The sequence below is a fragment of the Manis javanica genome, chromosome 3 (assembly GCF_040802235.1).
Source record: "Manis javanica isolate MJ-LG chromosome 3, MJ_LKY, whole genome shotgun sequence".
In the NCBI taxonomy this organism is placed as follows: Eukaryota; Metazoa; Chordata; class Mammalia; order Pholidota; family Manidae; genus Manis; species Manis javanica.
This window is the reverse complement of record NC_133158.1, coordinates 10087349-10103515: the sequence shown is the minus strand read 5'-3', so window position 1 is coordinate 10103515 and position 16167 is coordinate 10087349. Positions and strand designations below refer to the sequence as shown.

Sequence of the window (16167 nt, the reverse complement as noted above, 5' to 3'; positions counted from 1 at the left end):
TTTATCCCTGTCATCTAACCATTCGTTGCCAACTAATCTATTATTCCCAAATTCAATGTGAAATAAAGCCATCCCCCACTCCCCATACGTCATCACCCTCTCAAGGAAGGTAGGACACGAAACACTTACATAAATTTAAATATTGTCATTTCTAGTAAATATTTTCATTTTCGGAGACTTGAATACATATTTTCATCACATTAAACTAAATGGTGTTTCAGCCCCCAAGGAATTATTTCATGTACAAATGCTCCATTTCCACTAAGTAAGAAGAAAGAATATTTCTAATATTCTGATATACACTGTCATGGCTTTTCCTTTTAATCAAGCATGTCTCTGCATTTTACTTCAGGGTAGATGTGTAAATCATGTGAAACTCCTCATTTCAGACTGACATTTCCCTGTAACCATATTCCAGAACACCAGCCTAGCCTTCTTAAAGCTGTTCGGAAATAATGACCACAGAAGACACTGGTCCAGCACAGGAGAACCAATCTCCTACCGATACTCTCCCCCCGCCACACACACACTTTTTTCTCTTCCCCTCCCTTCCTAATGGAGTGGGTGAGTTCACAGTGAAGGCCAACATGTCCAATTCTATTAAGAATGAAATGTTATAGGCTCTGAGAAGTCCTGCAGTAAAGAAACCTGTGTTAGTTGTTTAACTCAGCAATTCCCAATCTTCCTGGGCCACATGCCTCTCCTGCCATAGAAGGTCTATGAACAGCTACTGAACCAGTGCACCCAGGCAGACTTTGGGAAAATGTTCTCTGAGAAACCACACTGACTTAAGACTCTTGCCAAGGGACTCTTACAGAGACTCAGCGCAGAGGTAAACACAAAGGCACTTGAACAATTCTGTGCTGATGATATTCTTTTTGTTCACACAAACTCTACTCCCAGAGGCTCATGCCAAGAAATCAGTGAAATTATTTAAATCTTTAGGTAACTAACAGTTAAAATGGCCATAAAAGTCTCCCAATGTATAAAATTAATTCCTGCAGTAAAAGTCCCTATCAAAAAAGACATACATCACACCTGTGAGTTAGAGAAATATAAATTCATGATTCACTGTGATAAATGGTAAGACTGGTGGCTTTTCTGATGAATAACTCTCTCAGTCAAATTCCAGGACCATAAACATGGATTCTAATAACTGTATTTATGACTAGTATTTTATAGACAAAAATCTGAAATCAATTTATTTCTAATGATTATATTTCTTGTCCTCCCAATGCATAAATTCATTCTGTTCTGTAATGAGAACTCAAATGCAAATATCAAATATTCATTTGTACTTGTATTTCAAGTATTCAACTACCCACCCAAGTGTCTCTGAACCCTTCAAATGTGTACTTTTCACTTTTATATTATAGAGCTACCTAATTTATTAAAGTAACTTAAAACTTATAAATGTCAAACAATTAATATGAAAGAATACTTTAAATGCTCTTAATATCTTATAAAACATATCCTGCAAAGGGCAGCATTCAGTGGAGCAACCTTTAAACAAATTATTTAAACGAGAATCTATGCATATAGATTTCTAGATGAGGAAAATTAGGAAAAAATATTTACTACAGTGAAATCACTATGTATTTGAATAAGCCACAAAAACTGAGTGAAACATGATGTGGCTTTCTTCCCACTACAAAATGTGTTTCAAAATTGAAGTGTGACAATCCTCTTATTATAAGCCACATACTTTAATAATGATTAGCTGTTTTATAGTAAGCATTTTTAATTAGGCAAACGCATTTCAATATAATGGTGTTAAATAATACATTTTCAAATAGGAATATACTTTCCTTTTTTATAATGCAGTCTGTATTTCTACCAGAGAGATCTGAAGACCCAAATGTACTCCTTCTATATAAAGAGGGAGTTGATACAAAGTGGCATCAAATCAGAGATCTTAGACTCAAAATCTAAGAGCAAAATTTTAAAAGAAAAAAAGCACTCCAAACATAAAGTCTTTTGTCAACAGCAACAACTAAGGAAAGTCCTTTGGAATTAGTCTGGGACATAAGAAAGAATCCAGGGTAAGAAAAAGAGGAGACAATAATTCCAAAATTTCTTTGGGAAAGAAAATGTTTCTCACACGACCTTTGTCATCAACAAGGGAGCTAGAATAACACATCTCTGAATACAATTTAAATAGGTAAGTCAATACTTTGGTAAGATGTTATCAATTATAACTTAAATAAAATAAAGACTATTTCTGGGCAAGCCTGGCATTATGAATTACCAAACTCTCAGAACACCTACCATAGGAGTATCTGGGTAAATATATTTGATTTTGGTATCTTTAATGTTCAGAGTCACTGACTATCATTAATAATGAAATTTTGCTTTCAAAAGAGAAAGAGGAAAAGAGACTTTGAGCTCCCTAGGGGCAATAATCACATGAATTGTGTTTATATCTAAACATGTACAAAAGGGTTTGAGTCAGAGCTAGCACTTGATAACCACCTGCTTTTTAGAAAAGTTAAGAGCTCCATGCACGATGTATAGGTAAATATACATGCATTTATATCCCATCACAATGTAATTTTTGTTTAATCCATACACAGAAGGTGAACAATCCTTTCTGGGAGGTAACTGTGGTCATTATTCTAACAATTACATAACTTATTATCAAATATTAAGCTGCTGACTTGAAAAATGCTAGATCATGATGACCTGTCAGTCACCATTCATAGCTCTCCTTTTCACTTTTTTTGTTAAAAGTGGTCACTAAGTAAGTATGCCCTGCCCACGCCTGGTACTGTGAATTTTCTCATAGTGCTATTCTGGAGGGTCCTTCATTGTTAGCAATATAAGGACACATTATTTCATAGCAGCCTCTTAGATCAAAGAGTTGACACATGGAGGAGTCACCAGAGACGTCAAAAATAAAACAATACAAACCACCTCACCATCTCTTTAGTGTGGCTCAGCTATCATTCATGGCCTCACACGACAGGAAAGGTGGGCTTTCACCACGACCAGAGCTGTGATTCATTCCTTTCTGAGTTCATGCATAGATTCCTGGAACGGTCAACTTGCCAAGCTTTCCATTTCTTCTCTCCAATCTCCAAAGACCGATCAGCACACTGCTCACTTGCTTGTCTAACGCCTTAGCCACCCTGCATGACACTGCTTGCTGCATTCTTGCCCTGGAATACTCACTCAGTTGAGGATGTAGATTGATAGCCAGCTCGAAAGGTGGACTTCTCACAGCAGCATGGCGACAGACTACGCAAAACCGACAAACTCTGGCGAGCCTCTAGCACCAGGCTTCTCAACTCTGACACTACTGACATTGTGGGCTAGAACATTGTTTGCTCTGGGGGCTGTTGTGCACATTGCAAAATATTCTAGAATATAGTCCAACTGAAATTAGTAGGGTAATTTCACATACATCATTTAACCTTTCCAAGTTCCATAGTCTCCCCTCTGTCCTCTGCCTGGAAGGCCTGTCCCATGTACCCAGAGCTCAGACCCTCATTACATTTGGGTCTCTCCTCAAGTATCATCTCATCAGAGAGGCCTTCTCCAGCTTTTCTTGAAATAACACCTCTTACGATTGCCATACCCCACTTCACATTTTTTATAGCCTGATCTGATGAGATTACAGATTATTTTTTGTCTGCTTCACTGTCATTCCCCAGCAGGAAGGAGTGGAATTTTGTTTGTTTTGTTCTCTGTGTAACCCTAATGACTATAACTGCACATGCCTCATGCCCAGAGTTTTGATAAATACTCCTTCAGTGAAAGAATGAATGAAGTGGAAAATGGCAAAAGGAAAACACCCCCCTACCACCACCTCACTCATTGTAAGTCCTTGACTTATTTAGCCCAAGATAGAGAACTTCAAAAATAATGCTTAGGAGCTGTAACAGCACAACTGCACAAGACCACCAGAGGGGAGAAGGACCTACATGGGACCTCCCTGGATTTGAGAGGCTTGTACACTTGGGATACATGCAAGTTTTTTAGGAATATCTGAAATCAACATCTACACCTAATGCTTTCCAATGAACTGAATGTTTGCAAGTACTGGGTTGTCCCACTTCCAACAGCTCCAGAGCCTAGGAAGGCAGGGCATGCAGACAAGTGTAACTGCTCAGGAGAGGTCTCTTACTTGCTCCCTGGGGAAGGCAGCACCCCACACAGAAGGTTTCCCTTTCTGCAAAAGGGTATGTTCTCAGAGGGCTGGTTAGAATATCAACTAAGAGAGAGAAAGCAATTAGCTCAGGCCTCAGACAGACTCAGTGCTCAATATATGTTATCTGCTGGTTTCTCTATAATGTCTGAAACTTCTGAACAATGCTGTCCCATAGAGCTTTCTACAAAGGTGGAAAAGTTCCTATCTGTGCTGTATAAAAGGGTAACCATCTGTGGCTAGTAAGAACTTGAAATTTAGCTAGTATGATTTTTATTTATTTTTAATTTTAATGCAAATAGGCATATATGACCAATGGCGACAGAACTGGGCAGTGCAACCCTGAATATTGTAAAGGGCCCCCAAATCATGTAGCTTTATTATTTTATTTGCAAACATGCCAGGCTTCTAAAATCAAATGTTCATTTCAAAAGTAATTTCTTTCCTTAACTTCTTCCCTTATTAAGTGCCACAGGGTTGCTTAGCTTTTAAAACTTGGAAAAGGTAATAAACGGTAGCTGGCATCATGGGCTCCTTATCCAGCCATTGTCTCTGCTACTTGTGCGTAAATCCTGATTGGTCTAAGCCAATACTGCCAACCCTCACTTTTCTCGCTAGTGACTGTATTAAGCATGAGTATGGGATCCAGTTCTGACCAATGAGATAAAAGGGTTGATTGGTCAGGGATGGACCACTTAAAAGAACATTTTACTTCCTTCTAGAAACACAAAAAGGGGGTTCTCTCTCTTCTTTCTCTGGACTTACACACAAAGATGCATCCTGGAGGCCCCTTCCTCTTGAGGGCTATGTAAGGAACAAATTGTCCTTATTATTAAGCCAGGAGAATTAGAAGTCTTTTCCACAGGCAAAATAAAACCTGGCAACTGATACAAAAACAAATCCTTATACTCAAACGTGCTCCTAGAAATGACTTCCGTGTGAACTGGGGAGGAAAATCCTGATAATATTGCCAGCCAGAAGTGCCTGTAGGTCAGAGGGAAGCAAATCCTGACTAGCTCTTTCTGGCACAGCAGGTATGTGGTCGAAATGGCCATGAGTGTTGAAACTTCTTTTTCACACCCTAGTAGATGGTGAGAGAAAGGGCAATCTTTACGCGAAAAGGATGTTATAAGATAGCTCATTAGGAAGTGGTGTAAGAACGTAAAAGCCCCAGGACCTTCAAAAAATGTCAAAATCACTCCCTAAGAGGAGAGGGTAGACTATGTATTTCACAACAGTGAGGAGAAAATACCTCCCATTATCACAGTGAGCCCCAGGGCAGAAACACATTACAAATGACCTCTCTCATCTTCGCAGATACTAGTCAAACAGCCTGGTTGAGGCTCGTATTTCATTTTACTGCTAAAATTTCTGAACAACAGATCAATACCAAATGTACTAATGGCATGCACGCCCTGCCACAAGGAAGAACATTATCCTAACACTTGGAACTCATGGGGAGGGCGGGACAGAGGAAAAAAGCTTCCAGCAAGGAAAGAGGCCAGCAATAATTGGGGCGAGCAACTCAACGATACCTTTGGGAGCAGCAAATTTTCGTGCAGCTTCAAGAAGGGAGCTTGTTTTCCTCCCAGGAAATGGCCTTCAAAAGGGGAGAATGTGGATCAACGTAAGCAGGGGATCTGGATCAAGTGGCTTCCCAAGCCCAGGAAATACTTCAAGGTCAACTAAATTCAGTAAGCAGGCTGCAGCACACAATACAAGCCTTAAAACCCCACAGCCCACCCTTCCACTCTCTGAAATTCCCTCCATTGTGATATTTTAATACTTAACAAATCACAGGCAATAACCAGTAGCAATGGCTGGTGGAGGATGGGTGGAGAAACCCACTGCTGAATCCTGAGGAGGTTCCAAAATGGGAGGGGAAAGGGGAACTGGGGGAACTTGGCTGGGCCAAAGCATATTTTAAGATTTTTACCATCTGTACGTATATGGCTACTAGAACACACAGCAGACCACACTTTTTAAATTAAGACACTAAGTACTTTCCTTAATTTTTAAAAGCCATCTCAAGGAAACTCTTCACATTTTGGAATTTTTTCACTTCGGACTTTGTGGTTCTTCCATCACAGATACAGCTTGATTGTATGGCATTTAATAAGAGGCTTTTCAGTTCTTTCAGGACGGCAATGATATCCGCTACAGAAGACGACTTATTTTGCCATATTGGAATAAGAGTTTGTAACTGCTGAGTTACAATTTTTCTTTAAACTGATTCACCTTTTATAAAATCTTTAATATATAATTAATAGTAAATTTTAGAAACCAATATGGCAAACTAGCAGAACTGCCCGATATGAAGGGTACTAGGAAATAATGAATGCCACAAGATCGAATTCTAAAATATTGTCCCAGCTGCAGGCCCTGGGCAAGATCTAACTGTTACAAAGAGATACTGGCAAGACAGAGAAGGGTTCAAGACTTGTCTGTACCAATTGTGAGTTTCTCCTTGATAAACAACTCAAGAAGAAACACTTTATTATGTTAAAGTCAAGTCCTTACATCACAGTACTCATTTTTATGACATAAAATCACATTCCATACTATAATCGTAAAACATTATCACATAATATATAGCATTGTTAATGAAAGGTAAGGATACCTACATTTATGAGAAAGTATTTCTCAGGAAGGCAAGGTTCCACATTATACACAAAGTCCTGATTGGTTTTTATACTAAAGAAGGTCTTAGTTACATGATAGAAAAATGGGATTTAATATAAGATAAATGAAACAGAGGACAGGTTAAATTTTAATAACAAGAAGGAAGTCAAGAAGACATACCATCCCTAATGCTACCGATCTCAAATAGGGCCGTGGGAGGTTACCAGCTGAGAGGTGGGGGGGGGGGAGCGGGGATTGGTTTTGGGGTCACTGAAGATTATCACTGCCACTTTACACTGTCATCAGCCTGGAAGATCACCCATGGTACTCTGACCAGAACAGGGAGGGCATTGGAAGATCTAAGGCTTTTGCTGAGGCGCAAGCTTATGCTTAACCCTGTAGACCAAGTTCCTTTCTGAAACTGAAGTTTAAACAACAATTCAATCTTTAAGCACAAGTAGATAGACACTTATACCAGCTACATATTGGCAATAATAAAAGTTCACAACCCAGGGAGATAGCACTTTCCTACTTTTATATTGCTGCCAGGCCCATCCCACCAAGGGAAGAGACAACAAGAGGACGAATAAAGGTGTAGTTCAACTTAGTAACTTCAACAAGGGAAAGACCACTAAAGCATTACTCAGTTGGACATGTATCAGTCATACTTTATTTGTCCCCCAAAAAATGTTCCATATAACATAGCTGAACAGTATCCAAAGGGAAAGACAGAATATACTTCTGTTTTATATAGTCAGAGAGTGGGTTTTATGAACCTAATCAGACATAATAAATGAGTACATTTTGTGAGGTTGAAAAGGAAGACGAGTAGCCTTTAAGTAAATCACACAAGTAACTGCTCTCCAATTTCTAGGCATCTATGAGTCTTAGGTGTCTTTTTCCTTTGAAACTAGATTAATCATGTTCCTCCACTAATTCATATCCCCCCATCCCCTGCTCCCCAAAAGCAGTTTCAAAGGATAAAACATCATCGTTTCAAATTTATGACCAGGAAAACAGACGTTTGACTTTGACCCATCACAAATACAAAAAACATATACTTATAGATAACTCTTGTTTGCTTTCTGTGGGCCCACTGAAGTTATAGATTACTGAATATTAGGATTTATGTTATATCAAAGTAAATATTGACCTTATCTCTGCCTGGGTCAATATTTACTGCTTTGCTCAATAAATCTTGATGTTCATTTTCAAACTGAGTCAATATCAGTTCATTAATTTCTGCATAGTTCATATCAGCATTTTATAAAATTTGAAATGCCAGTGAAAATGTTTCACCTAAAAAATTTATATCCAGCCAATTAAAGAGACAAAAAAGGCCACTGCTTTTCTTTTCTTCTGACCTTCCTTTCAGTTCTTTTTTTTCTCTCCCTTCAAAATTGTTTCAGACATCTACTCTACAATAAAAAGATTATTTTAGGAAATACTATGAATGTACTAGTAGAAGAAATCACAATGTTCCAGATATAATTCTGTAAGTTATTAAAATATTATACAAATATAAATCTAAAATAGGCAATACCTCTCGTTTCTCAGTGATAACCACAATTAACTTTTGTGTACTATTTCCAGACCTCGCAGGGTTGACTCATTAATAGCAGTTTATTACCCATATTATTTTAACATATCTTATTGCTCAACCTACTTCATTTTGATGGATGTTTAGTAAGCATTTCGTCATAAGAATATACTGTAATTTACCCAACTCCCTGTGATGGTCATTTAGGCTGTTAAACGCAATGCCACACTGGGGATAGGTACAAGTGTTTCTGCAAAACAAAGTTCTAGAAACAGAAGTGCTCAATCAAAGACTATCAATATTTAAAACTTTCGCAGATTATTTTCAAAGAGTCCTCCAAAAAGACTCCATCAATCCGCTACCTTCAGAGCCAACTTAAAACCCAACTTCTCAGCCTCCCATATACTCACATTTTAACTGTCCTATCATTGTAACAATTGAAATTGTTATCACTAATATATGTCATTGATACTAACTCAACACTGAACGATACTTCATCTTCCTAATACACTTTCCTGAGGGTCGCGAGGACCCTGAAGAACTTACTGATGTCTTCTTATGTAATAACATCCATTAACTTTATTAACAAACAATTGTGAAACCATCTCCAGAGAGAAGATATCAAGAAACTTTAGAATTCAGGAGGCAAGTATTAAAAGGACAGTTTTAAAAAAAGAAAATGTGGAGACATCTCTGAGATGTGAGAATAATTTCTTTCAAATAGTGGAAGGGGTAAAAGCCCAACTTGGCCAAGTATTGAAAAATGGTCAAGGTAACTTAGGCATATGGTAACACATTTTTCTCTTTTATAGGTAAAGTCCTGATTAGTGTGTGACCATCTGTGTTTTTTCTCACCTTATCTATCCTTGTAATCACAGATCAAATGCAAAAGAAAAAAGTACCTGCAGGAAGAAACAGTTTCTTTACCTTGAGGCCCTTCTATTCCAAAACATTTAAGCAGCAACACGGGAATATGCTCAAGGAAAAGGTTCTGCTCAAGGAGCATAAAACTTAAAAGAGTGTGAGAAATATGAACACAATACTCTACCATACCTTAACAGGTTCAAGTCCAAATTTTTATCTTTACAACCAACCCACCACTCCCGAACTACTCCTTTTAAATAAAATGCAACCCCATCTTCAATCATCCTGGGGATTATCCTAAACAATCCATTTTGCTTTCTCTTCCATGTATTGATGATAATGAATTCCCATGGGCTCTTTCCTTTTATCTCTCAGATCACTGATGATACAACCTCATCATTTTTCATCCCACCGTCTTCCCCCACCGACAGATCCTAATCCTACGATCAGTGTTTTTACTCAAATACAGAACTTGGCCCATTTCTACCATGAAACCCTTAAATGGTTGCTATCACCCTCAGAAAGGTGTTCTGGGTCCTTAGTAGAATACTGTAAGACCCTTCACGGTCCAACTCTAATACTCTGCATTATTCCCTTATCTGTCTCCACCCTACTGCATCCTCTAGACTTACTGAGCTGCTTTCCCGTCTCCCAGACCCTGACAGATCATTTCATGCCTCAAAGCCTCTGCACATCCTGGCAACACCTGCCCATCTTTAATGACTGGGATCTGACAGCAGCCATAGTGGGAGTTCTCTGTCCCCTCCCATTATAGCACAATTCACACAGTAAGCAGTTTAAGTTTGTTGAACAAATAAATAATTTCTACTTAAAACTTTAAGAAGATTAACAGGGAATGGTACAGTAGACTGAAATTAATTATAAGAAATAAAGGGAGACTGATAAGTTAAAGGGAGATTGATGAATTAAGGCCAAGCATCAAGAAGGAGGTTCCTTTAAGAGGGACTTCGGAGGACGAATTTCAAGGCGGATTGTTCCCCCAAACGGGTGGTTCCATTATCAAAGGTCTCTGTTGCAAAGAAAATGACTCTGGGGAAATGACTCCTGTAAGGGACTTCCTGGGAGGAATTAGGAGAGGGACAAATAATACAACTATATTAACGATAATCTTTGATGTTCCATAGAGCCTTCCATTCTTCTAATGATGAAAGTAGACTTCTGTAGGCACCAAAGCACTATGTTTTGCTTTGCCCTGTATAGACATTAAAAATAGGCATAGAAATATTTTAGGAATTTAATTATCTTAAGTTCATCAGAGGAGCTTGTTACTTAAAAGGATTCAATGGTGAAACCTTTTGTAAATAAACCACTAATTTATCTGAATTTCATGGCAGGATCCCCTCAGTGAGTTCCCAAGCACAGACTCTGGCATGAATGTATTTAACTGTCCATCCATACACTCACTTGAAAAATATTGACCAAATATGCACAAAATAAGATACTCTGACACACAGCAGAAAAAACAAGGAATGATAGACTATAATCCTTGCCCTCAAGGATTCTACATTTAGCTCGGAAATTGAGACATACACCTACACACCACAGACACACATGAAAAAACAAGACATTTAGATGAATAGTGTAGTGGGGTGGCATATAATTAAGAACCAAGTGGATAATGTGTATTCCACTCCAGAGTGGAGGCCAAGAATTATACCAGGTACTTACGTGCACTACCTCTAATCCTCAAAGCCATTCTGCAAGGTATGTCCTGTTATCTCCATTTTACAGTTGAACAAGTCATCAAGCTCCAGGACAGTACAAAAGGACCTTGACGTCTCCTACAGTTTCCTGGCCATAGCAGGAATGCCCCTTAGAAAAACCCTGCTTTACCTTCACCCACTGCAATACCAGACACACCTTGCAGAGAAGTTTGGTCACCAAAGGCCTCAATTTTGGATTCCCCGAACGATGGGAAATGCCTCCCTTGTATCGATTCATAGACTCTTTTTACAGAGAAGGAACATGAGGTACAGATTATTAAAAATGCAGGGAAAAAAACAGGATAAGTCAAAAAGGGATGGGAAGAGAAACCACAATCTGTTTTTCTCTAAGTCTTTGAGGGGAAAGAGAAAAAAAAAAGACAGCTCTATAAAAATGCCTCATATTTTCACTTAACTTGTTCCAGATTTGTTCCTCATTTCCCTTTCCAGCAGCAATGACCTACCGAGCAGTGGTTACTTTCTGTGTAGGAATTACCCAAGTTCTCGACAAGCTCCAAAATTCACAAGCTGTCATCACCTTAGGTAACACAGTTTTCTCTACTAAGATACAGATTTTTTCTAACACAAAAGAAATTGTTTTATTTTCAATGAAATGTTCTTTTTCTAAATTATCACCCTTTCTTTTCATTGTAATTCTGTGTGAAATACATAAGGAGGTCTTTCCCCTGTTCTCCCTATACTCATCTAAGGAAGAGAAATCCAAAGATACAAAGCAATCTTCAAATTGCATGGCTGTTATTAACCGTTAACAACAGTACCTTACTTTTATGTTCCATTTTATATCTCTTGTGTATGATATTTTCACACTGATATGACCACTGACAAAGTTAAGAAGCCAGGGAGATAATCAATCTTCACATGATCCCAGGGGACCAGAACACGGATCTCCAGGTTCCTCAATAAACAGTCCTCTATGTCAAAGCTGTAGGTGTTCACATGGCATTGTTTGATGAGCACGTCAAATATAAATAGGGCATCCATTATCCAAGGTGATGCAGAGAAACTGAAATAACTTGGCTAGTCCTAAGGTGAAAAGCTATACTAATATTAATGAATTATAGTCATGACAGTATCCTAAAAACAAGCTATTCACAGCTTGAAAACTAGTAATTCTCTTCAAGTGACTGGGGTGGAATGTCACTGGAAAACCAGGTCAACATCATTCACCACACCCCACCAACAAAAGGAACCCATTGAGTAGAACACCGTAACCCAGAGGCCCCAGAACCACTAGCACCCACCCACCACCCTGATCCATCTCCTGCAGCACATCTCACCCCACTCAGCTTTGTTCCTCCCAAGTGCTTTCCCAAAGCTGACACCAGAACCACTATGAATGCTAACGAGGAGATTCCAGCTCAAGGGGGGAGGCGGGGGGAAGACATCTTCCAAATCTGTTCTGTTTATGAGTCAGACTAACATCTGCTGAGAAAACCAGGATATTAACATGAGCAGGACTTGGCAAACATTTTCTGTAAAGATACAGATAAAAATATTCTAGGCTTTTTGGTCAGTCTCTGTAGCCACCATGTAATTCCTAGCACAAAAACAGCCATAGAAAACACCTAAAGAAATGTGCATGGTAGTGTTCCAATAAAACTTTATTCATAAAAACAGCAGTGGTTCATGTAGGCTATGAATCCCTGAATTCAGGATGGTTTGCTTAATCCTCATTCACAAATCCCAAACAGGCAGTTCTTGGGAATCATGACTGACAGAGTTTAGCTGGCTTAGCTCTCAGTACTACCTAGTTATCACCCACTGTCAATCACACCTACCCACCGAGAATTCCAACAACACGCAGCAAAAGTAATAATAGTGTCAGAAACAGCAGGAAATAATATTAGGTACTTTACACAAGGGCCTGTCTTAAATTTTTCATACATATCATCTCATTTCATCCCCAAAATCCCTCTGTGAGGGAAGTGCTATAATTATTCCAATATCAAATATAGGGAAACTAAGTCTCCAATGAATTAAATGTTCTACCAACAACATGAAGACACTAAAAGATAAAACATGGATTTGAACCAGTCTGTCTGCATGATTTCAAGATTCATACAGTCACACACCATACCCCTAAGCACCAACGGCATTATCTTAGGATGAACTAAGACAAATCTATGAATTACAAGCACAAAATCAAAATCTGCACCATTAAATCTGCTTCACCTTTGTTAAATTTAAAAACATTCTCCTCTACAAACAATGCGGTTCTCTTGGCAGTCCCACTTTCCCGGCAGCATTCATATCCAGAGATGTACACCTGCAGCCAGCACTCCAACATCTGCTTTGCTGCTCTAAGGCCCTGGTCTGATGTGCAGAAGGAACACACAATTGTTGCTCCCTGGCCTTTCTGTGGCTACTGACCCAATGCTAAGAAGTGTCTTTCATGGACCCCAAATCTTCTTGACGTGAGAACGAACATTCCACCATTTTGGTATGAAGCAACCACTGATACCATGAAATTTTTTATTAACAACTGTTTAAAGCATGAAGACTATGTACCACCAACTGATGCCTGTCTCATTCCTCCGGCTTTTATTTTATTGTTTTCTCTGTTATGCCTAGCAAGACTTCAGCGGTTCTTCTGTCTTGAAAATTCCTCCTGTGACTGTCCTATCCTAGTCTGAAAAAAATCGACTAGAACAGGGTTTGACAACTGTGTCTGTGAACCTATCCAACCATTTCCAACTAACCGGCTACCTATTTTAGCATGGCTTGCATAGTAAGAATAGTTTCTATATTTTTTAATGCAACCATTTAAAAAGCAATCTCAAAAAATATCAAAAGTATAACATTTCTTGATATGTGAAAATTATACAAAATTCAAATTTCAGTGTTCATAAATAAATTTTTATCAGAACAGTCTGTCCAGAATTATCAACTGATCACTGCTTTTGTACAACAATAGCAGAGTTAAGTAGCTGCAACAGAGACCATATACCACCCCACAAAACCTAAAATACCTATTACTTGGATCTTTACAGTAGAAATGTGCTAACCTCTGAAACTGAACTTTTAGCCCTTCCACTAATACAGGCAGTTACCAAATCCAGACACAATCCACTCCAGAAATACAAAATGGAGACTCATTAAGCCCACCAGACTTAAGGATATCAACAACTGCTCCATTCCAAAGATTGCACCACTTACGTCCATTCTGAACTGAGTAATGGGAAATGTTTTAGGCCTTTCACTCCTTCACTACCATTTGCAATTGGAGATGCTGATGGGATATAACTTGCAGTTTCCTGACTAATAGCATTATTATTATTCTAAATTGATGAACTGTAAATAGGGCACTTTATGTCTCTTCCTGATATTGGAGCTACAAGAATACAAATGATAAATTTTCTTTGGATTTCTAGGCATCAAGTTATATATATATATATGTAAGTTTGGCCTTCATTTCCCAATTCCCTTCATTTCTCAGAAATGGTGACAAAAAGGCTCTAATAATTCTAATCACAAGAAACTGGATGTGATGGAAGACTTCAGAATCACTATCTTTTCCTTGCAAAACAAAACAGATAGGCTATTCTCCCTGTAGGCGCAGGAGATTTATCAATAGACAAAAGGATGCAAAAAGCCAATAGATAAGGTGTAATTAAAGAACAAACCTATAAATTTTACACTGACATAAATTTAACAGGATTTGCAGGTAGAAATTCAGGATTGAAAATCACAGCATCAATATGAAAATACCTTTCAGTTCTACATGCAACAATATTGCATAACACATAGATATGTTAGTAAGACTAATACTCCATGCCTCCAAGCCCTTTCATTCAGAGAATTTGAATTATTCAGTGCCAAAGTAATTTCCAAAGTGGTCTATCTTTCTCAAGCATTCCTCCTTAATTAGCTACAATACATTTCCCATATATTTTAGAGCATCAAAATCTCTCTTAGAAATATATTTTTGTTAGTTGTTGGAAGTGGAAGCATAATACAGAAAGGTCTGTATATCTTGTAGGTCTTCATTTCCCCCCCCCTTAAAATGTAAGAAAATTATTTGCAAAGTAGTATCTAATGTAGTTATAACACTGTTCTCTCTCCTCACTGCTAGGAGGCTAAACATAAAAACAAAAATGGAAAGCACTGCAGAATACCAGAGAGGGCTGAATATATTCAACTAACAAGATGTGACTTGGAAATAAAGTTGCATCTCCTAGATTAAAATATAATACATCATTTTGGTATGTGATGCTTTGTAATATTTAGCAGACATTTGCAGCACAAGACTAGCCTTGTATTTTCTGCTCTCTGAAATCACAGCCACTAAAAAGACGGAAAAGAAAAGGCTATGTCTTTGGGGAAATTACAAGTTTGGTACAATAACTCATTAACACGTCCAGTTCTGAAATAATCGCAAATTGAGAAGAAAAAGCAGGTTGAGAAAACAGGTGGGAGAGATAACTTAAGGCAGTTAAAACCTTGAGAAAAACAGGCTTGGGTATTTCAACTCTCAGCAAACTACATAAGGTTTGAGCAAACATAAGTCGGGTGTGAAAGTGATTAAAAGCATGCTTTCGAGTGAGTTTAATGGGGTGTTAACTGATCTGTATGGTCCTGCTCCCAGCAAGGAAACTTACCTGAGTAGGCCCAGTACAGATCGCCGGAGGCCTTGCGCCTGCGGATCTGTGCGGAGCTGCCGTGTCTGTTCTCGTGCAGGACCCCAACGTAGCCTTCCGTCAACACTGGAAGAGAGAGAGAACTACCATAAGCCAAAGTCATCACCCCACTGGACACAGAAAGGGTGACTTCCTAGAAGTACAGACTTTGGGGATAACTGAAAAAAACCTCCTGATTTTACAGAAAAACTACCTGCGAAGAACCTAGCGAGATTACTGTAACTACTATTAATATTAAATTACACTTACACCGAGCCTTTATTTTGTGCCATGAAGTGTGGTGCAGTAAGCACATTACAGACATTATTTTACGTAATTTGCAAAACACCACCATGCAGTAGATACAACGGTCCAGATAATGGTAACATTCTACAGATAAGCAAACTGAAGCTTAGGGAAGTTAAACAACTTTAACTTGCCAAAGATTATATAACTAGCAGACCTGGAACCTGAGGTTTTGGTTCCAACTGCATGTGTAAACTTACATCCTAGATGCAAAGGCTTCTAACCTTATTTGATCATCATAGAACACGGAGTCATTCCATCTCTTGTACAGATGGAGGAACTAAGGTTTGGAGACACTAACTAACTGGTCCCTGGCACACAGGTAAA

General features: G+C 38.5%; 1 protein-coding gene across 3 annotated transcripts in view; it reads right to left on the bottom strand.

Moving 5' to 3' along the window:
* The window catches only part of PTPRG (protein tyrosine phosphatase receptor type G), a 624649-nt gene that overhangs the window by 454198 nt on the left and 154284 nt on the right, over positions 1-16167 (bottom strand). For all 3 annotated transcript variants that reach the window (XM_037019107.2, XM_037019108.2, XM_037019109.2), the window contains exon 2: positions 15517-15621. In XM_037019107.2, the coding sequence (XP_036875002.2) occupies positions 15517-15621 (105 nt within the window). The remainder of the gene's footprint in view (positions 1-15516; positions 15622-16167) is intronic.